This window comes from Podarcis gaigeae (genome assembly GCF_964106915.1).
Source record: "Podarcis gaigeae genome assembly, chromosome: 1".
Lineage (NCBI taxonomy): Eukaryota > Metazoa > Chordata > Lepidosauria > Squamata > Lacertidae > Podarcis > Podarcis gaigeae.
The window spans coordinates 118,348,052-118,370,140 of record NC_139678.1 but is presented as its reverse complement, the minus strand read 5'-3'; the positions used below and the strand labels follow the sequence as shown (position 1 = coordinate 118,370,140).

At 44.6% G+C, this 22,089-nt stretch overlaps 1 protein-coding gene across 1 annotated transcript in view; it reads left to right on the top strand.

The window, feature by feature from the left end:
* MYO3B (myosin IIIB) overlaps positions 1–22,089 on the top strand; it is a 291,721-nt gene that overhangs the window by 55,109 nt on the left and 214,523 nt on the right. Inside the window, exons 7-8 of the mRNA XM_083704157.1 lie at positions 1,362–1,438; positions 15,633–15,778. Coding sequence (XP_083560283.1) covers positions 1,362–1,438; positions 15,633–15,778 — 223 coding nt within the window. The remainder of the gene's footprint in view (positions 1–1,361; positions 1,439–15,632; positions 15,779–22,089) is intronic.

The following is a 22,089-nucleotide window of genomic DNA, read 5'->3' as shown; positions in this document are numbered from 1 at the left end:
GGAATTTAAAGGAAGAGACTCTCTCCACACAGCCCTGCAGATCAGCTGTTAGGTGGGGAGACTGAGCAGTGTAAACAAAGCCACAATGAGCCTCTAGTTTGCTTCAGGGTTCCCTCACTGATGTCCTCTTCAGGCTCCAAGAAGAGTGCACTCGCAAGACATGAGCTATCTCCTGCCATTTCCGGGTTTGAATGGAATGATTTCCTGGCACTATGCGTATACAGTGGTACCTCGGGTTAAGTACTTAATTCGTTCTGGAGGTCTGTTCTTAAACTGAAACTGTTCTTAACCTGAGGTACCACTTTAGCTAATGGGGCCTCCTGCCGCCGCTGCCGCATGATTTCTGTTCTCATCCTGAAGCAAAGTTCTTAACCCGAGGTACTATTTCTGGGTTAGCACAGTCTGTAACCTGAAGCATCTGTAACCCAAGGTACCACTGTACATGGTTGTGCATGAGTCGATCACACATGAATGAGGGGGATGCCTATATTGCAGATCAAACTGAAGCGGAATAAATCCATCACTAATGCACTATGATTGTGTCAATAAAAGGTTGCAGTATACATCTGCAATAAGACACCAGTCTAGAGGGACCCATCGTGATTTCCACAGCTGCAGTATAATGTAAAAAGGGAGCGGGTGGCGCTGTGGTCTAAACCACTGAGCCTCTTGGACTTGCTGATCAGAAGGTCGGTGGTTCAAATCCGCATGACAGAGTGAGCACCCGTTGCTCTGTCCCAGCTCCTGCCAACCTAGCAGTTTGAAAGCATGCCAGTGCAAGTAGATAAATAGACACTGCTGCGGTGGGAAGGTAAACAGCTTTTCCATGCACTCTGGTTTCTGTCACGGTATCCTGTTGCACCAGAGGTTGTTTAGTCATTCTGGCCACATGACCTGGAAAGCTGTCTGTGGACAAACGCTGGCTCCCTCGGCCTGAAAGCGAGATGAGCGCCGCAACCCCATAGTCGCCTTTGACTGGACTTAACCATCCAGGGGTCCTTTACCTTTACCTTTATATATATATATATGGTGTACTTTGAGCCAAATGATCTGCCAATCTCAAATGTAATTTGCTTGACATCTGTCCAAATGGCAGAGATGCGCCACCACAGAAGGTGATTGATTCTATTCAAACAGAAGCCTCAATTGATTCTGGGAATGACATCTTGGCTAGGCAATTCCAAAATGCACCGACTTTAGAATTGCCTGACTTGCATAAAGTCACCCCTTAGTGGGGGGAATTGTATAAATCTAATGACCTTGATTGCCCTCTTTGGCATTGTATTGAAAGGGCAATAAGGATCAGTTTTCAAAAAGGAATGCTATTGTGCCAATATTTGGAATGCATTTTATCATTACAGGTGTTTCTGCACAGCTTACCAGCACGAGGCTGAGGAGAAACACATCAGTTGGAACCCCATTTTGGATGGCTCCTGAGGTGAGCTATAGTTTGCTTATCGTGTGTACGCTTATTTCAATTAAATAGCTGCTTTGAACTGGTTTTTTTAAACTGCTAATTTCATTATCGTGTTATTTGTTCTTTTGGTGTGTGTGTTTTTGAGAATCAAGTAGAACTTAAGTTATATTAAATACAAAAATAAAAAGCCAGGGCTTTGAGATACACGTGATCTGAATTCTCAAACCCCCTTTATATATAGGATACTAGCCATCCATCTTTAAGAATAAGCCGAGTAAGAAGATTGGGACTTAGCTGAGGTGACCGAAGTTATGTGCCAAAAACAGGGCAGCAAAGTTTGAACCCACATCTATGGTGAATGGCAGTTTCCCACTGAATCTGCTTTACATCCAACCTGATTCTATAGCGGGTCATCAGAGGAATTTGTTAAATTGCAGAGTTTCTCTAGGGATGCGGGTGGCTCTGTGGGTTAAACCACAGAGCCTAGGACTTGCCGATCAGAAGGTCGGCGGTTCGAATCCCCGCGACGGGGTAAGCTCCCGTTGCTTGGTCCTTGCTCCTGCCAACCTAGCAGTTCGAAAGCACATCAAAGTGCAAGTAGATAAATAGGTACCGCTCCAGCGGGAAGGTAAACGGCGTTTCTGTGTGCTGCTCTGGTTCACCAGAAGCGGCTTAGTCATGCTGACCACATGACCTGGAAGCTGTATGCCGGCTCCCTCGGCCAATAAAGTGAGATGAGCGCCGCAACCCCAGAGTCGGTTACGACTGGACCTAATGGTTAGGGGTCTCTTTACCTTTCCCCTTTACAGTTTCTCTAATCTGGCAACACTCCCTCACACAGTGAACTCATATGGTGAGTGTCATGAATGTGTCAGTGTCACAGCAATAGAGTCAGATTCCCCCCCCCCCTTTAGGGGAGGAGGTCAGGAATTCAGATTAGGAGAAAGAAAACTGCAGCAGAAGTACCTGGTCCAGAGTGTTCTATTGTTCCAGTACATCTCTAGCCTTAGGAAGTCACATTGTAGAGCCAGTGTGGTGTAGTGGTTAAGAGCAGTGGACTCGTAATCTGGTGAACTGGGTTTGCTTCCCCGCTCCTCCACATGCAACTGCTGGGTGACCTTGGGCCAGTCACACTTCTCTGAAGTCTCTCAGCCTCCCTCACCCCACAGAGAGGAGAACGTTAGCTGCTTTGAGACTCCTTAGGGTAGTGATACAGCGGGATATCAAATCCAAACTCTTCTTCTTCCTCTGACTCTTAAGACTCAGAGCCCAAGGAGAGCCACATTTTTACCTCCTCCATTGGGTCAATGGCTGCTGAAGTAGACTTGTCCCCTTTAAATCAAGAGGTTCCACTCAAGCAAGTTAGAGCTAGCTACTGAAATGATGCAGCAACACCTTTTTAAGGGTCAGTCTGAGGGTGACTGCCGCTGAAACAACATTTGAGCATTGCTCTTGCGGAGCCGTGCATGGAGCTGTCCAGGGTGCCACTGAAGACTTGCCTTCTTCCTGCTGAGCCTGTCACTCAACACAGAACAAAGTGGGCTATTCTGTAAGAGGAGGATGGTGAGAAATGCACCTGGTCCCTTTAAAACATTTAGACCCAGAATAAATGCGACACCAGGGCCTATGCAATGTTCAACACAAGTAGCACCTCATTTTAAACACCACACAAACAACCTCTGCCTGGTCTGTCATCCTACATGCGCTGCACACTTCTTTGAATTTTCCAGTGCACTTCTCGGCTCAAAAACATGTATTAAAATGAATATTTTGGGTGGCAATGCAATGCATGAATATTTAAGGGGAAATGCATAGGGAATTGATATTTTGGGGAAAACATACAGAAATGAATATGAAATGTATACTATTGTGAATGTAAAGGTTTTTTGTGTGTTTTTTGGAGTTTTGTTAAAAAGAAAAAAAAGTTCCCACAAAATTGGATGGAATCAATATGTCAAGAGGGAAAAGGACCAGAGATGGACTGATCCCCCTGTACTTGTTTGAAACAAGGACCTATTTACATATAACACCGGTCCTGAAAGACCTACATTGGTTCCAGTACGTTTCTGAGCACAATTCAATGTTGGTGCTGACCTTTACAGCCCTAAATGGCCTCAGTCCATTATACAGTGGTGCCCCACAAGACGAACGCCTCGCAAGACGGAAAACCCACTAGACGAAAGGGTTTTCCGTTTTGGAGGCGCTTCGCAAAACGAATTTCCCTATGGGCTTGCTTCGCAAGACGAAAATGTCTTGCGAGTTCCTGCGGGTTTCCCCCCTTTCCCCCCCCTTTTCCTAAGCCGCTAAGCCGCTTATCAGCTGATCCGCTAAAAGCCGCTAAACCGCTAATAGCGCTAATCCGCTAAGCTGTCAATGGGCTTGCTTCGCAAGACGAAAAAACCGCTATACGAAGAGCCTCATAGAACGGATTAATTTCGTCCTGCGAGGCACCACTGTACCTGAAAGAGCATTGCCACCTCCATCGTTCAGCCCGGACATTGAGTTCCAGCTCCGAGGGCCTTCTGGTGGTTCCCTCACTGCGAGAAGTGAGGTTATAGGGAACCAGGAGGAGGGCCTTCTTGGTAGTGGCACCCGCCCTGTGGAACGCCCTCCCATCAGATGTCAAGGAAATAAACAACTACCTGACTTTCAAAAGACATCTGAAGGCAGCCCTGTTTAGGGAAGTTTTTAATGTTTTATGTTTTATTGTGTTTTTCATATTCTGTTGGAAGCTGCCAGTGACTGGGGAAACCCAGCCAGATGGGCAGTGTGTATATAATTTATTATTATTATTATTATTTATTAATTATTATTATTTACTTGTTAGCGCTCCACTGATGTGCACAGGGGTCAAGAATCCCACCCCTGTGTGAAACACTCATTGCCTGTACACAAGAAGAAATAAATGAGTGAGCAGCAAATATCCGAATGCATTTTAATACAACTTTTTATTTTTAAACTGCATGGATTAAAAAATAAGGCGGATCTTTCGGGATTTAAAAAATAACGTTTGTAATGGGATAAGGGGTTGCTTGTGCGTAAGCGCCAAACCGCTCCAAGTTGAGTAGTTGGCTAAAACTTTCCCTAACCGGACAGCCCTTACTTCGTGACTGTCTTAATCACTGGCAGAATCCGTCAGTGAGCGTGTCCTGAACTTTTTCCAACATAAAAGCTCCTTGACAGAGAGTCTCCGCCTGGATTCCCTGCGCGACAGCTTTCTGCGCAGAGTGGGCGTCCCAAGGGGAGGTCCTGAGCTCTCTCCACTGGTCTCGCTGGAAGCGTCCCTGAGCTTTCCCTCCGACTCCTCCTCCTTCCCTCCTTCCTCAGCAGAAGCTCTCTCTCTTTCCCTGCTGGTTCCCTCCCCAGCATTCGGGAGCCTCTCCACCCCCCTGAGCTCCGATGGCAGTTCCCTGCCAATGTTCTTACTGAAAAACAATGTAATCTTCAATGGCATTCTAGAAATGTCCTGTTGAACCAGCCTTCCCAGCTAGAAGCTCCGGCTGCTGCTTTAAAGCAAAACTTCTTATCTAATCAAAACATATTTATTTGGATGGATCTATTTAAATGATAACTTTCAATATCCATCTTACGTTCAAAATGACGCTGCAACTGTAATGTGCCGGGCAGCTTTAATTAAAAGGCTTTAAATACCTTTCAATGAAAAAAGCGAATGCCTAGCAAAAGTGGCAGGATTCTATGTACAGTAATTGGAAACAGCAAGCTCGGTTTTATAATTCATTGGAAATAAACATCACGCCCAATGCATACAAACAGTCTAAAAAAGGGCCTTGCTTGCCTTTTCCCTTTTCTCCCCTCCAGCATCTCCTATTTGCTGTTCAGTGGCCCGCATCACAGGGCTCAAGGTCAGTCCCAGCTTAATAGCTTGAGGTTTCTTTACTTCCTATTTAGCTAACATTAGCTTCCCTGATCCGGACGGACGTTTTGTTCTCTGCCCGAGTACCATTTAAATAAGAGGGAGAGTTTATGTCGGCCAAATTCTAAGGGAAAGATGCACATTTAGACAAATAAAGTACAAAATCCATTTGGTTTTTTGATGCCTCAAAGGCATCTGAAAGTCATTGTGCACATGCAGATTGTTGGAATGGGGGAAGACAGTTTCTCTGCAGTAAGGAAAGATTGTATACATGTCCCATTTATAACACAGAAGGCAAATTTAATGCTCCTTAGGCAGTGTCTCGCTGTAACTATAATTTTGCAGATTCACTCCTCCCCCAGTTTGCTGGTACTTTTGCAGAACGGAGTCATGTTTGGTTTGGGAAGTGGGCGGCATTGCTTCAGATAAACCGTTGTTTGTATAAGAGCCCCTGAGAGAAAGGGGAGAGAACTCGCATACCCTCCAACATTTCTCCGATGAAAACAGGGACATCCCATTCCATAATGATAATTTTACTATTTACACCCCACACATCTTATTGGGTTGCCCCAGAATTCTGGGCAGCTTCCAAAATATATGAAAACATAATAAAACATCAAACATAAAAAACCTTCCCTTTAAAGGACTGCCTTCAGATGGCTTGGGGATTGGATAACTCCATACCCTGCAACTTTTCTCCAATGAAAATAGGGACGTCCTAAGGAAAAGCATGTGGTGCTGTGGGTTAAGCCACAGAGCCTAGGACTTGCCGATCAGAAGGCTGGCGGTTCGAATCCCCGCGATGGGGTGAGCTCCCGTTGCTCGGTTCCTGATCCTGCCAACCTAGCAGTGTTCAAAAGCACATCAAAGTGCAAGCAGATAAATAGGTACCGCTCCGGCGGGAAGGTAAACGGCATTTCCGTGCACTGCTCTGGTTCGCCATGACCCGGAAGCTGTACGCCGGCTCCCTTGGCCAATAAAGCGAGATGAGCGCCGCAACCCCAGAGTCGTCTGTGACTGGACCTAACGATCAGGGGTACCTTTACCTTTACCTTTACGGAAAAGCAGGACATTCCGGGATAAAATCAGAAACCAGGATAGCTTCTCTAAATAAGGAACAGCCCTGGAAAATGGGGACACTTGGAGGGTCTGAACTCATTCTTCTTTCTTCTTTAGCGATCACTCATAGCCGAGTATGATTGTCTTCCATAAACACAGTTTTATCAGTGAGTCCGTAAGTGACTGTGGAGGCCAATTCTGGATCCACACGTCCTTCCGCAGTGGGGACGTTGGTTCCCAGGCAGGAGTTGATCACGGTGATGGTTTGCCAAGTGTGCCTTCCTCTTAGCACTTTTCTCCCTTGTGTTCTGAGTTCAAGTGTCTTCAAAGTCCATGACACCTTTGGTAAGGGCTGTTCTCTAATTGCAGCACTCGCAGGCCAGTGTTTCCCAGTTGTCGGTGTTTAAACTACATTTTTTTAGATTTGCCTTGAGACAGTCTTTAAACCTCTTTTGTTGACCACCAGCATTGCGCTTTCCATTTTTAAGTTCGGAATAGAGTAGTTGCTTTGGAAGACTATAATCAGGCATCCACACATGACCAGTCCAACGAAGTTGATGTTGAAGAATCATTGCTTTAACACTGGTGATCTTTGCTTCTTCCAATACGCTGATATTAGTTCGCCTGTCTTCACGAGTGTGAAGATATTTAGGATGAACTCATAAACAGACACTGAGGCAGGGATTTGCCCTTGCCTTTCTAATCAAGCGCAGCTTCTCTTCAAATGTTGTTTACTGAGTAAACAGCAGGTAATGAGGTATTGTGATCGCCCAAAAGATTAAAGAGCCATTCTTGTTGTGTGCTAAATAGAATCTAAACAAGCTAAGCAAAAAAGAGTAGAATGCCACATATGTAGAAGGGTGCTGGCAATGTGCGCAGCATTGGGGGTGGGAATCAATGGCTCAGTCCCTCTTCCCCCTTCTCCCTAGGAGTGTTCACGTCTTGAATTCAATGAGCGTACAATCGGAGTACGTAAACAATCAAGTTGTACACTTGCACAGGTATTCACATGTAACGTTGAACAACTGGTGGCCCAGCTACGCCTCTATCTGGACAGCAATAGCCTAACTACTGTTGTCTATGCTCTGGGAACCTCAAGGTTAGATTACTGCAATGGGTTATATGTAGGGCTGCCTCTGAAGACGGTTCGGAAACTTTAGCTAGTGCCGAATTCAGTGGCCAGGTTGCTCATCGGGGCAAAACGGTTTGAGCATATTACACCGATCCTGGTCAGACTGCAATGGCTACCAATTAGTTTCCAGGCCCAATTCAAAGTGCTGGTTTTGACCTATAAAGCCTTAAATGGCTCAGGACCACAATACCTCAAGGACTGCCTCTTCCCATATGAACCTACCCGGACCCTGAGATCACCTTCTGAGGCCCTTCTTCGTGTGCCTCCTCTTCGAGAGGTCTGGAGGGTGGCAACACGAGAACGGGGTCTTCTCTGCAGTGGGTCCCCGTCTGTGGAATGCTCTCCCCAGGGAAGTTTGCCTGGCGCCTTCATTACACACCTTTAGGCGCCAGGCAAAAATGTTCCTTTTCAACCAGGCCTTTGCCTGACTTGATCTACATCATATACCCTTTTTTAAAATGCTGGCTCTTTTGGGTTTGTTTTTTCAATTGGGTTGTTGGTTTTGGTTTGAGTTTATGTATTTGATATTTTATGTGAACAGCCCTGAGACCTTCAGGTATAGGGCAGTATAGAAATTAAATAAAGAAACAAATAAATAAAAGTGTACCTACCGTCTGTGTGCCTGTGTACACAATAGCCGAGTTTTAAAAAAATCAACTAATGTACACTCTTTCGCACAAATACTTATGCATGGGGAGAGGCAGCTTGTACCTGTGTTCAAAGTCTGAAGGGGGACATTGTCTAATTCTGATCTTCATAGCTCACTTTTTGGTGTGAATTGCTTGAAGCGGATAGCTCTGGAGAGCTCCGTTGGTTAGAGCAGGAGTCAGCAAACTTTTTCAGCAGGGGGCTGGTCTACTGTCCCTCAGACCTTGTGGGGGGCCGGACTGTATTTTGAGGGGGGGAAAGTGAACGAATTCCTATGCCCCACAAATAACTCAGAGGTGCATTTTAAGTAAAAGCACACATTCTACTCATGTAAAAACACGCTGATTCCCAGACCGTCCGTGGGCCGGATTTAGAAGGCGATTGGGCCAGATCCGGCCCCTGGGCCTTAGGTTGCCTACCCATGGGTTAGAGCATGGTGCTGATAACCCTAAGGTTGCATGTTTGATTCCCGTATGGGACAGCTGCATATTCTTGAATTGCAGGCGTTTAGACTAAATGATCCACAGGGTCCCTTCCAATTCTACTTGGTTCTACTTCATTAACAAAGTACTACAGATCCTTTGATTAACTATAGATATAAAAGTTTGGTTTCTTTTCAGGGCTGGGGGTGTGTTTTAATGATTGGACAGCCTCCATAGATACTGTTTTGCTGCCTTATAACCGAGCCGATGACTATTTTTTTATATGTATTTCAAAATGGGAGGGCTAAAAATGAAAGGCAATTGATTTTGCTATGCCTAGCAAAATTGGCTGTGACTTCCTTCAGAGTTACTGTCTCTCATTTACATGATTTCAGTGAAGTGACAATATTGGGAACAGATGTTTTTGGAAAGAGGGTGAAGAAATTTCAAAAGCTTGAAATGTGTTAAGCTTCCTGCCATAGTGTTGCCCCTTGCATTTTGACAGTCTCTGTTAATGGTAAATGCCAAGATATGACGGGTTTTTATTCAGGATGTAAACGCTGAGTCATCATTCTGGGAGGACGCCTCACAATCAAATAATTTATATATATTTAAAAATCAAAGCTATATATTTAAAAATAAAATGCTTTTGAGTTATTCTCTCTATGCAACTCATTGCTCTCTCTAAACAGTTCCTAAATTTCCATAGCATATGGCAGTGGATGAAAATTTGGGGAACCTAGGAAGAAGAAAGATAATACGAAATAGGACTTCTCATATTTATTACATGGGTTCTGTGGCACACTGGAAGAAAATTCCAGAATCTGTATTTTCACAATTCTATATTTGGCCAAGCAAAATGTTACAAAAAAGTGTGCAACGTGTTTGATTTCTCCATAATTCTTCATCAGGTTAGAAGGGAAAGAAAATGGAGATGGCGGCAAGGGGGAGCTGGTTGATGCTGGAATTGTTAGAATTCCTGCTCCATGATTGCAGTCATGGGATTGTTGTCTTTCACATGACAGTATATGTTTTGACTCCACATAGTGGGAAGTGATGGAGACAGGATGTTTGTGTTACTGTGTTCCATGAAGTGGGACTATTGTCCTTTGTTTTCTCTCTCTTTGCTGTCTGATGCTAGAGAGAGAGGGAGCCATGTTGCAGTGCTCTGTGTTTATATGTAAATAAAATAGATTAGCCAAAATGCTGAGTTGCTGAGGTCTGTCACGCAAGATGCTAAAACTCTGCAGATCCCTAAGTGTGTTGGTGTCGGTTGGCATCAGTCGCTGTGATGTTCGGACTGAAGAAAGCTTATGAAGCTCTCAAACGATTGACCAGGACTGAGGGAACATGCCAGTCGGGCATGTGTCTCTGCCAGGGTCCTACTCATGTATAGGCTGAACTGCTGACAGGAATCATGAGGAGAGTCTGCTTTTAATCATTATTTTAGGAGGGCTTGTGAGAACCAGTAGCAGACATATCCCATCTTCCCCACCTGTCAGGGAACTGCCATCGGAGCCAGAGGCGGAGGGAAGGGATGCCGGAGAGGGTCCCAGTAGGGAGAGAGGCAGCCCATCTGCTGGGGAAGGAAATCAGCGTAGCACCAGTGGAGAAGGGGGGGCAGAAGGGGGAATTGGCGAGGGGGCTCCAGGACTCCTCGCCGGAGACCAGCGGGGAGAGCACAGGTCCTCCGCTGCCCACACCCTCCCTGCGCAGAAGACTTCCACGCAGGGAGAGTAGGAGAAGACTAGGCGTCAAAGAACTTCTTTGCTGGAAGAAGTTCAAGAAACGCCCACTGACGGATTCTGCCAGTGATTGAAACAGCCACGAAGTGAAGGGCTGTCCAGACAGAAAGGGTTCACCCAGGTAACCTAGCCAGGAGTGGCGACAACTTACGCACGAGCAGCCCCTAGAACCATTACACTACCATTGGTCATGCTGCCTGGGGCTGATGGCTGGGTGCTTTACAGATTCTTAGGTGCACTTAGAACTGCTGGGATGGAAGGAGAAACATATGGTTTAGGGCAGGTGAGTTTCTCTATTTCTCGTCTTTAGTTCAATTCTCTACAGCAGTGTTTCCCAACCTTGTGCCTCCAGCTGTTTTTGAACTACAACTCCCATCATCCCTGACTAGCAAGACCAGTGGCAAGGGATGATGGGAATTGTAGTCCAAAAACAGCTGGAGGCACAAGGTTGGGAAACACTGCTCTACAGTTCTGCATCAGTTTCTGATTTCCTTTTAAAATTCCTCATGAAAATTCCTCAACGTTTTAGTAAAATTTTCTCCTGATTACACACACAGTTTCCCCTAGGATACACCTTCTTGCAAGCAGTTTTTCCTAATAGAACATATTTTTGTACCATGCAGGCATTTAAATGCACACTTTAGTATATCTGTTTTTGTACACATTGGATGGTATTCTACCAAGCTTTACTCCGAGGAGACCCAGTAAAATCAATGGACATGAGTATGGGAGAGTCATTAATTTCCATGGATCTACTCTAAGTAAAACTTAGTTGCACACTGTCCATCACTTGGCTGAACAACTGCGTTGCAAAATTCTGTGTGAATGTCAAAGGATGGCTGTACTGTACAGTGGTACCTCAGGTTACATACGCTTCAGGTTACAGACTCCGCTAACCCAGAAATAGTACCTCAGGTTAAGAACTTTGCTTCAGGATGAGAACAGAAATCACACGGTGGCAGTGGGAGGCCCCATTAGCTGAAGTGGTGCTTCAGGTTAAGAACAGTTTCAGGTTAAGAACGGGCCTCCAGAACGAATTAAGTACTTAACCTGAGGTACCACTGTATTTCAATCCACATATTTTTTTTGGAAAAGTGCAAACTAGATGAGTTTGCTTTTAAATGAAAACTGGATCATTCCCCCCCCCCCATCCTTGCATTTCTAAAAACATAAAATCCGGCTGCTATTTCCCAGCTCTGTATTCTTCCGTAGATGAAACATACCTTGTTTAAAGCTTTTTCTTGAACTGGAAGAAGAGCTATATCAGGGGTCAGCAACCTTTTTCAGCTGTGGGCCGGTCCACTGTCCCTCACACCATGTGGTGGGCCAGACTATATTTTGAAGGGGGGGGGGAATGAACAAATTCCTATGCCCCACAAATAACCCAGAGATGCATTTTAAATAAAAGGACACATTCTACTCATGTCAAAACACGCTGATTCCTGAACTGTCCGCGGACCGGATTGAGAAGGCAATTGGGCCGCATCCGGCCCCTGGGCCTTAGGTTGCCTACCCCAGAGCTATATGTTGAGTTACCGTGGAGCAGAATGTCCTCTTAAGCAAGCCTCCTTTTTGTACCTGATTTTTCTGGTTAGAAAAGAGCAGCAATATATTTCCATGCCTATTATCCTTACATTTTCTCGTAGCTCCTGTGTATTTGAATACAGAGCATTTTATGTTTATTCAAATAGTTGTGTGGCAAATGGAAGGCAAGAGAGTGATTGGATTGAGAGGCAAATGAGGCTGATTTATTTTACCTCAGATACACCCGCCATTTAAACGCCATTCATTCCTATTGCCAGTCTGCTGACTGAAAGAGCATTGTTCCAGCTCTTAAAATATAAAATGCGATGTAAACCACTCTGTCTTACATCAGTCAATCCCCCACTACCATCATTCAACACAAACACACACATACTTGCTGTCATAATCCATGCAAGTTAGAAATCTGAAGATAGTCTCCCTAGCACAGAATCCATATAAGAAGAAGAGGAGGAGGAGTTTGGATTTGATATCCTGCTTTATCACTACCCGAAGGAGTCTCAAAGCGGCTCACATTCTCCTTTCCCTTCCTCCCCCACAACAAACACTCTGTGAGGTGAGTGGGGCTGAGAGACTTCAGAGAAGTGTGACTAGCCCAAGGTCACCCAGCAGCTGCATGTGGAGGAGCAGGGAAGCGAACCCTGTTCACCAGATTACGAGTCCACCGCTCTTAACCACTACACCACACTGGCTCTCTATAGAACATACAAAACCGAGTTGCATGCATGTATAATATGTATAGCATCTTGCCTTGGTGCTGTAAATTAAATTAAACCGTGTCGTAACATTACAAAAATCGGACGGTGAATTTTGTTTGCTTGGCCGCCTCTTTTGCTCTCCTTGGAGCAAGGGTAACTAGATTGTGCCATATTCAGGGTTTTGAATGTGTGTACACTGATCCATTTTTCAGCATAATGCCGGCATACCTCATAAGCTGCTTAGCTAGTAACATCACCAGCTTTCCCCCCAGGAGGCTCAGACCTTTTAAACTCCAGCTTCTTCCCAGCTTGGTGGGTCAGCGGTGCTAATTGTCCAGTTCAGGTCTCCAGCTAGTCTCGCGCCACAGCCATAATCACGCCGTGTTATACATTGTATGCCTGCGGCTATGTTTTTTTGAATGCATGTGTTGTGTATTCTGAGGAGAGAGGAGGAGGAGGCAGGTGGATAGTTTTGGAGTGTGGAATCCAGTAATACTTTTTAAAGGAGTCGCTGAGCAATCCTGTATTCTCTGTGCTTCCTTGTTGTTTTTTGAATCATACAAAACATATAGACCCTCTTGAACCATGTGTCTCCATTTGGCCAGTTTCTCATAGTTTTGTGTCAATTTAAATGCTAATTTTCTATGACAGTCAGTCATCAGTCTATGAAAGACATATTGTTGGAATAGGAGTAGAGTAACATATGCGGGTGGCACTGTAGTCTAAACAACTGAGCCTCTTGGGCTTGCCGATCAGAAGGTCGGTAGTTTGAATCCCTGTGGTGGGGTGAGTTCGGGTTGCTCTGTCCCAGCTTCTGCCAAAAAGCATGCCAGTGCAAGTAGATAAATAGGTACCGCTCCGGCGGGAATGGTGTTCTGTTGCACCAGAAGCAGTTTAGTCGTGCTGACCACATGACCTAGAAAGCTGTCTGTGTACAAACTCCAGCTCCATTGGCCTGAAAAGCGAGATGGGTGCCTCAACCCCATAGTCGCCTTTGATTGGACTTAACCGTCCAGGGGTACTTTACCTTTTTTTTTTTTTTTTTAGAGTAACATAGTGGCTGGGGCAACCCAGTCAGATGAGTGGCATATAAATATATCATCATAATCATCACCATTATCCTTATAGCTTTCCAAATAAACATATAGAATTTTTGTGGATTTGGGTTCTCTCTCTCTCTCTCTCTCTCTCTCTCTCTCTCTCTCTCTCTCTCTAATGTGGCATTGCCACATACTGAAAGTGGTATATAAAGTGGGGGGTGGGGGTGGATAACCTGTGCCCAAGCTGGTAGGATTCCCATGGATTCTGGGCGTGAAACTGGTTCTATCAGTGATGGGGACCCAGATGTTGTTAGAACTATGACCCCATCTTCCCTTGACTACTGGGAAAGATGGGTCTTCAGCTGACAGATGTTGGAGTTCAACATCAGCTTAGCCACATGCTCCCCATCACTAGTCATGTTGGTTTCTGCTTTTCTTTCATTTCCCTTGAAAGGACCCTGAAACCCTATGGCACTTATGGCTTCTACCTAGCCACAATTTGCAGCCACCTCAAACTTAACTTAAAAACAGAGACATCACCTTGCTGACAAAGGTCCGTATAGTTAAAGCCATGGTTTTCCCAGTAGTGATGTATGGAGACTCTTGAGAGTCTCATGGACTGCAAGAAGATCAAACCGATCCATTCTTAAGGAAATCAAACCTGAGTGCTCTCTGGAAGGACAGATCCTGAAGCTGAGACTCCAATACTTTGGTCACCTCATGAGAAGAGAAGATGCTCTGGAAAAGACCCTGATGTTGGGAAAGATGGAGGGCACAAGGAGAAGGGGACGACAGAGGACGAGATGGATGGACAGTGTTCTCGAAGCTACCAGCATGAGTCTGACCAAACTGCGGGAGGCTGTGGAAGACAGGAATGCCTGGCGTGCTCTGGTCCATGGGGTCACGAAGAGTCGGACATGACTAAACGACTAAACAAACAAAAAACAAAAACTTAACCTCTGGTGTTAATGTTTGGGGAGAAGTTCATTCTGTATGTATTTTCCCATTCCCTTAGAGATAAGACAGTTGGACCATGGTTTCATCATGGCGGCACCTTCTCCTCCAGCTTTCTCTAACCTGGTTCCCTCCAGATGTGGCAGGACTACCTCCAGTGATCAGGGATGATGGGAGCTGTAACCCAGTAACATCTGGGGGTAACAAGCTTGGGGAAGGCTGATCTATGCTATGGAATGGGTTTTCTAGCTTGGTTTCTTTGGCACTTAATTTGCTGAGCTGTCCTCTGAGATCTCTTTCTCTGGTAAGTCTTTACAGGAGAGAGACTGCTGGAACGATCAGGGACAAACCATTCCACCTGCCTTGTTCCATCCCCTGTGCCTTTAAAAGGAGGAGCTGCTTTTTAAGTACTTATTCTTGCTCTCTGTTAATATTTTTGTGGGGAATAAACCGTTGCCTTTTTGTCAGGAAAATGTGAATATTAATAATTTGAAATGCTGAGATTTGATCCACATGTAAGCTGCATTGGGATTCCATGATGGTGGGATGTAAATGTGGAAGAATAAATGAGCAAAATGCAATAATTCCTGCAGGAAGACTACATTTCCCCTTTAGATGCCCATGCTTTCTTTCTCGCTCTGCAAATGTATGCACTAAAGAGGATAAAAAGCAACATTGTTTTCAAAAGGAAATGTTACCAGAGGATTTCAAAGACTGTAATTATTTTGGAATAATTAGCATCCGATGGCAAGAATTAATTTTTTTGTGCATTCTGTGGCCACCGTTAAAAATTAAGAACACTTGCACCCTGAATTTATGCAGAAAAATTGAATGGGTGTGTCTGTCAATGGTAGACTTGAATCGGAATTGGTAACTAAGGTTACCAATACTTAAAGCAGAATCCGCCCTGCCCCCCAAAAAAGAATTCTGGAAACTGTAGTTTAGTGCTCATAAATCTACAGATCCCAGGATTCTTTGCGGGGAAGCAATGTGTTTTAAATGTGTGGTGTGGATGTAGCCTAAATAGAGTGCATTTGTATGCCCTGCTTGGACAATAGAGCAATTGTTAACTCTGATGGTGTCTTCCTTTGTATTTGATAGGTCATTGCTTGTGAACAGCAGTATGACTACTCCTATGATGCTCGCTGCGACGTTTGGTCTCTTGGGATCACAGCCATTGAACTGGGTGACGGGGACCCGCCTTTATTCGACATGCATCCTGTGAAAACACTTTTCAAGATCCCAAGGTATGGCACTAGGTGGCTCTCTTAGCTTGCTAGATTGCCATTCCTCACACAGACAGCAGCATTTCAACAGGGAAATGCAACTGTGAAATTTGGTACATCATTGCATCATAAGTTAACCCTGATTAAGAAATGCTACTATTAAGACCTTTAAAGTCCTAAATGGCCTCGGCCCAGTATACCTGAAGGAGCGTCTCCACCCCCATCGTTCTGCCCAGACACTGAGGTCCAGCTCCAAGGGCCTTCTGACGGTTCCCTCACTGCGAGAAGTGAGGTTACAGGGAACCAGGCAGAGGGCCTTCTCAGTAGTGTTGCCCACCCTGTGGAACCCTCCCATCCGATTTCAAGCAAATAAACAACTATCTGACTTTGAGAAGACATCTCAAGGCAGCCCTGTTTAGGGAAGCTTTTAAGGTTTGATGAATTATTGTATTTTAATATTTTGCTGGAAGCCGCCCAGAGTAGCTGGGGAAACCCATCCAGATGGGTGGGGTATAAATAATAAATTGTTGTTAGATTCTTGTTTGCCCTGATCTACATGCAAGTAGTGCATTCTCCCAGAATAAGAACATATAATATTTCCATAGGGTTGTTTTTTCAAATAAAGCTTTCTCTCTATTTCTCTATGTAATAAAAATGTAAGGTTGTCATCACACCACTGGAGGATTTGTAGTGTCAGATCACAATCCTGCATTCGCAGGGCAGGGGAGCAAAAGTGAAGGCAGGGTATACAACAGCAGTGGCCTTTAATATGGGAGCAAGAAGGGAGGGACACTGAGCGGGGGAAAGTGGTGATTTCAAAAAACAGCGGGTTTCAATAAAGCAGGGATGGAGGAAACTGAAAGGGAAATTGTGCTTTGGGCAGATGTTTGAGTACAGGGAGTTGGGAGTAGCTGTGTTTCAGTGTCTCTCCCTTCTTACTGCACTTAACCTTTTCCTCCTTCCATTTCTTAGCAGCCTCTTGTGAGAAAGGTAAAGAACACGGAGTCCTCAAATATTCCATGGTATCTTCCTACAATCATGCATTTCACTCCTGGTACCAAGTGTTGTTTTCAATATGACATTCCAGATTCAGTGTGGCAATTTAGAATAGATACTTGATTAACAAGTAAGGTAAAGGTAAAGGGACCCCTGACCATTAGGTCCAGTCGAGGATGATTCTGGGGTTGCGGCGCTCGTCTCGCTTTACTCGCTGAGGGAGCCGGCATACAGATTCTGGGTCATGTGGCCAGCATGACTAAGCCGCTTCTGGTGAACCAGAGCAGCACACGGAAACACTGTTTACCTTCCCGCTGGAGTGGTACCTATTTATCTACTTGCACTTTGACGTGCTTTCGAACTGCTAGGTTGGCAGGAGCTGGGACTGAGCAACAGGAGCTCACCCCGTCATGGGGATTCGAACCGCCGACCTTCTGATCAGCAAGTCCTAGGCTCTGTGGTTTAACCCACAGTGCCCCCCCCCCCAGATATGTACAGCATTGATGGGCTGAGCTGAACCTTCTCTGACTGAACAGGGTATCTGACAGGCTGGCTCTTAGCATCCCATTCATCTTAAAGAGACAGTAGCGTATATTATCCTGGAGTGTTTGCGCTGCAGGGAGAGGAGGCATAGAAATGGCTTTAGAAACAGGAATGGGACAATGAAGCTTAGTAGTTGCAAGGGGAAGCCCTAGGAGGTCAATGTGGGGGGAATGGCAGTGGCATTGGTGAACAGAGTGAACAGGCACACAGCCCCTAGTAACGAATACATAGCATGCCATAGAATGTTTAAGATGAGCTCATACTGGATATACCATTTGTTTCCAAAGAAGTAAAGGCTGCTACCGAAAATATACAGCACATTACAAGGTTATTTTGATGGGGGAAAGGTCTTGTGTTATTATGGAGCAAAGGCAATTTTGAAACTGTTATGTGTGTCAGATCAGTTGCACCCTTCTCTTACTGCTTATTTGCACATGAAAAATATGAAACGCTTTCTTGCCATTCCTGAATATAAACAAGCATTTGAGTTCATATGTTGTTAGGTGGTTGTCTTGTTTCCACCTGGCCGAGGGACCCAGGATTATAAAGACCATTAAGGAATATGAATGAAAGATGGGGACAGTTGATTGCCAGCTGGTATATGCCGGTTTCTTCCATATTCCATTGTGCAAAGGCAAGGATAGTTACTTGCTACTAGCAATTTGAAAGCTTAGGCAATGAAAATATTTGACCTTTTATTATCTGTACTATCGCACAATTACCATGGGGTGTACAAAAAAAAAAAAGAATTCTCCTGATTGCTATTTGCATTTCTGATTAGGTCTATTTATATGCAGATGAGGCTCTCCAACATTCTGCATCGTATTATCTCTGTTGCACAACCCAGACTGCCGTACCCCCCTTCAAAAATTATTCAAACTTAAGCAGCAATTCATCTCTCTCTCTTTTCTCCCCCTCTCTCTTTTGCACATGTGTAAAACAGGCTGTAGCAATTAAAGCAGTGAGGGAAGCTTCAGATTTCTAAACTAATACCCATAAATTTTTATCAGATAGAGGCTGTAAACAGCTTTAAAGAACAACAGTCATGATGAAGTACTGTAAAATATCAGCAGGTGATAGGAAGAAATATAGAAAAGGACATGGGAATGGTTGTCTTTCAGTCTATGATTTATCTCTTTCTTCCCCCAAAACTGCATATAAATCTGCATGACGAAATAATATATTCTGGTATTATTTCCATAGGACAAAATACTGAATTTATTAAGGAAGCTCCTAACCATCCTATTTTTTTATTCTTCACCAAATCTTTGTAATGTCTGAAGCTCAATCCTAGCTAGGAATAAATACTGCTTATAGGATATTAAGTGATGATAGGGATCTGGGTGGTGCTGTGGTCTAAACCACTGAGCCTCTTGGACTTGCCGATCAGAAGGTTGGTGGTTCGAATCCTCTCGACGGGGTGAGCTCCCGTTGCTCTGTCCCAGCTCCTGCCAACCTAGCAGTTCAAAAGCATGCCAGTGCAAGTAGATAAATAGGTACCGCTGCAGCGGGAAGGTAAACGGCGTTTCCGTGCACTCTGGTTTCCATCACGGTGTCCTGTTGCACCAGAAGTGGTTTAGTCATGCTGGCCACATGACTTGGAAAGCTGTTTGTGGACAAACGCTGGCTCCCTTGGCCTGAAAGTGAGATGAGCACCGCAACCCCATAGTTACCTTTGGGGTTTAACCGTCCAGGGGTCCTTTACCTTTACCTTTACCTTAAGTGATGAAGGGCCATTTAGAAATGGAATAAATAACCATCAGTAGCATCATAATAAAGAGCACCCATGAAAAGACATGATAACTCCAGGACGTGGCTCAGGCATGTTGACTAGGCATTAATTGTCAAAGGACAACATTTCCACAATGTTCTTTGGAGACACTTATGGCTAAAATTAAAAACGCTAAATACAAACATTATGTTTTCCCCTGGGTTCTCCAAAGATCGCTAGCTTCAAGGTAGGCTCTTCTAGTAGCCAGAGGCATCACAGTTTCCAGAACAGATGCCTCTACCCTGAGAAAAATAACTGTGTCACTTGTCTAGCCAGGTATCCCCCAATCTCTGCATAGTATTACCAGGCTGGTTCTGTAAGAAGGGCAGGCAAAGAGTTGGGGAATGAAGCAACAACATCAGTGCCTTCACCTGCTGCCCCCAGTGGGTTATTAGGAAATTGCAGGTGAAGGTATTGGCAGTTGCCTAGCAACCTTCAGATGCCATATTTTCATCCACCAGTACAATAGTCTATATATGTCTCCAAGTAAAACACACAGAGCATATTCTTCCTTTGTAGCTCCTTGCCCACTATATTAGGGAAGAGGGAAAGGGTGTTACGATGAGAAAATGTTAATGTAGCCCCCACTTCCTCACAATATCCTGACTCTGACTTCAGGAACGTTAAGTTGCTGAGAGAATATCTACTGCCCTCAAAAGGATACAACTGGGATATTGAACCGGGGCAGCTTCCAGAAGCTTCCATGCAGCTGGATATCTTGAGGGACTTCAGGAGGGAAGGAATTTGGTCTCTCTCTGCTGACTAGTCTTTCTGTCCAGATTTCACTGATAGCTCCCACTTGGAACATGTTGGGCCTCCATTCTCCTTTATTCTTCTTTGGCGATCTCTCGTAGCCAAGTAAGATTCCAAGCCAGCTGTTGGCGCCACGTCTCCAGATCTTTGGACTTGTTGTAGCATCTGAACACCTTCACACTTTTAAACAAAACACCTTCACACTATTTAAACAGGAGTCTTCTGGTTACAGATAGGTAGCCGTGTTGGTCTGCCATAGTCAAAACAAAACAAAACAAAACAAAAAATTCCTTCCAGTAGCACCTTAAAGACCAACTAAGTTAGTTCTTGGTATGAGCTTTCGTGTGCATGCACACTTCTTCAGATACACTGAAACAGAAGTCACCAGACCCTTCTATATAGTGAGAAGGTGGGGAGGGGTATTACACAGAAGGGTGGTGGGAATGGGTGATTGGCAGATAGCTGTGATGAGCCTGTTGACGACTCTTAACGACTGCAATAGGTCTTACAGAAGTCTTCTGGGTTACTTATTTCCAGCACATCAATTTATTTCAAAAACAAATGCCTTGGGAATGGTTTTTTTCTTTGTTTGAAAATACTCACAACATATCCCAATGGTCTTCTTCTTCTTTGGCGGTCACTCGTAGCCGAGTAAGACTGTCTTCCATGAGCATGGTTTTAACAGTGACTGTGGAGGCCAATTCCGGATCCACACGTCCTTCCACAATGGGGACATAGGTTTCCGGGCAGGGGTTGATCATGGTGAGGGTTTGCCAAACGTGCCTGCCTGTTAGCTCATTTCTCCCTTTCATCCTGAGTTCGAGTGTCTCCAAGCCCATGACACCTTTGGTAAAGGCTGTTCTCCATTATAGCCTGGCTACCAGAGGGGCCATTATTATTATTATTATTATTATTATTATTATTATTATTATTATTATATAACATGAGCATAAACATTTCTTTGTGATTTCTGTCCAGGCCTTTTGCTCACAAATTTCTTTGATTGGAGGTAGATCTAGGGTTCAGCTTTGTGTCCCCCTTGATATAACTTCTCCTGTTCCCTTAGAATAGTTCCTCCCCCCCCCCAACAAAAACGCCACCACATCTTGATTTCTTAAAAGTGCTAATTGTTTTGCTAAAATATATTTACATAGAAATGAGGCTAGAGAAATGAGGCTAGTTCTGAAATCTGCAGCAGAAGAGGCTGCATTAATGACAGTAACATAGTATAGAGTTGGGCATCATTTTGTCTGGAAATAGAGGGAGGCAGCTGAGTTCAGAATCAGGACAGGCAACAATATGAAGTATTGATTTGCTGTACCTGACTCATTTTTGCGAAGCATTCTCTTTTCCTATTATTTTGACTTCATTAATTCTGTACGGTCGTTTTAGCTGACTGGACTGATCTGCCTTCTAATTGAGGGGCTGTAAATGCCAATCACAAGCCAAGGGACTGAGCACCATGCTTTTCAGCAACCTAAAAATTATTTCACCTCTACTGCCTTACGGTAGTAGCTGTTCCTGATTTATATTTTGCACACTTCTAGCCATTTCTGGAGGATATGATCTTAGCCAGGTGAAAATAGGGGCAGTCCTGGGCATGAGTACTTACTTTAAGGCTGTTCAGGATGAAATCTGGTGTGGCCCAGCGGTAAAGCTTGGGGTTTATAGGGAATGAGGGTGGGGGAATGCGTGAGTCCAAGGTTTGTATAAGCTTATTCCCATCATGATAAACCACAGGCTTGAGCGTACGCCTGGATCAATTTTAGTGGACACAGCACGCTGCATATTTTGGAGCTACGCAGAGTTCTTTGTGACATGACACAGATCTAATGAACAGTTCTGTGTAAATGGAAACTGCATAAACTGCTGCACCTCCAAAAATTGACCCACGACTAATCGTATCAGCAGTATGCTTACATATGGCAGGGAGAAATTCCTTATATTCCTAAATAAGAAAATTGCAATGAGCTCAGTAGGAGATGGGGAAAGACAGAGTATTGGTTTCATACTACGGATGAAACCTGCCCAAGGCTTTGTTTGGGTGAAACACACTGTCAGGCATGGTGCTCCCATTCCAATAATCACCATAATATGTAGAAAATAATAAGGAACTGGAACTGTGCATCCCACAGTAAGCTTTAAAAGGTAAAGGGAACGTTAGGTCCAGTCGTGACCAACTCTGGGATTGTGGCGCGCATCTCGCTTTATTGACTGAGGGAGCCAGTGTACGGCTTCCGGGTCATGTGGCCAGCATGACTAAGCCACT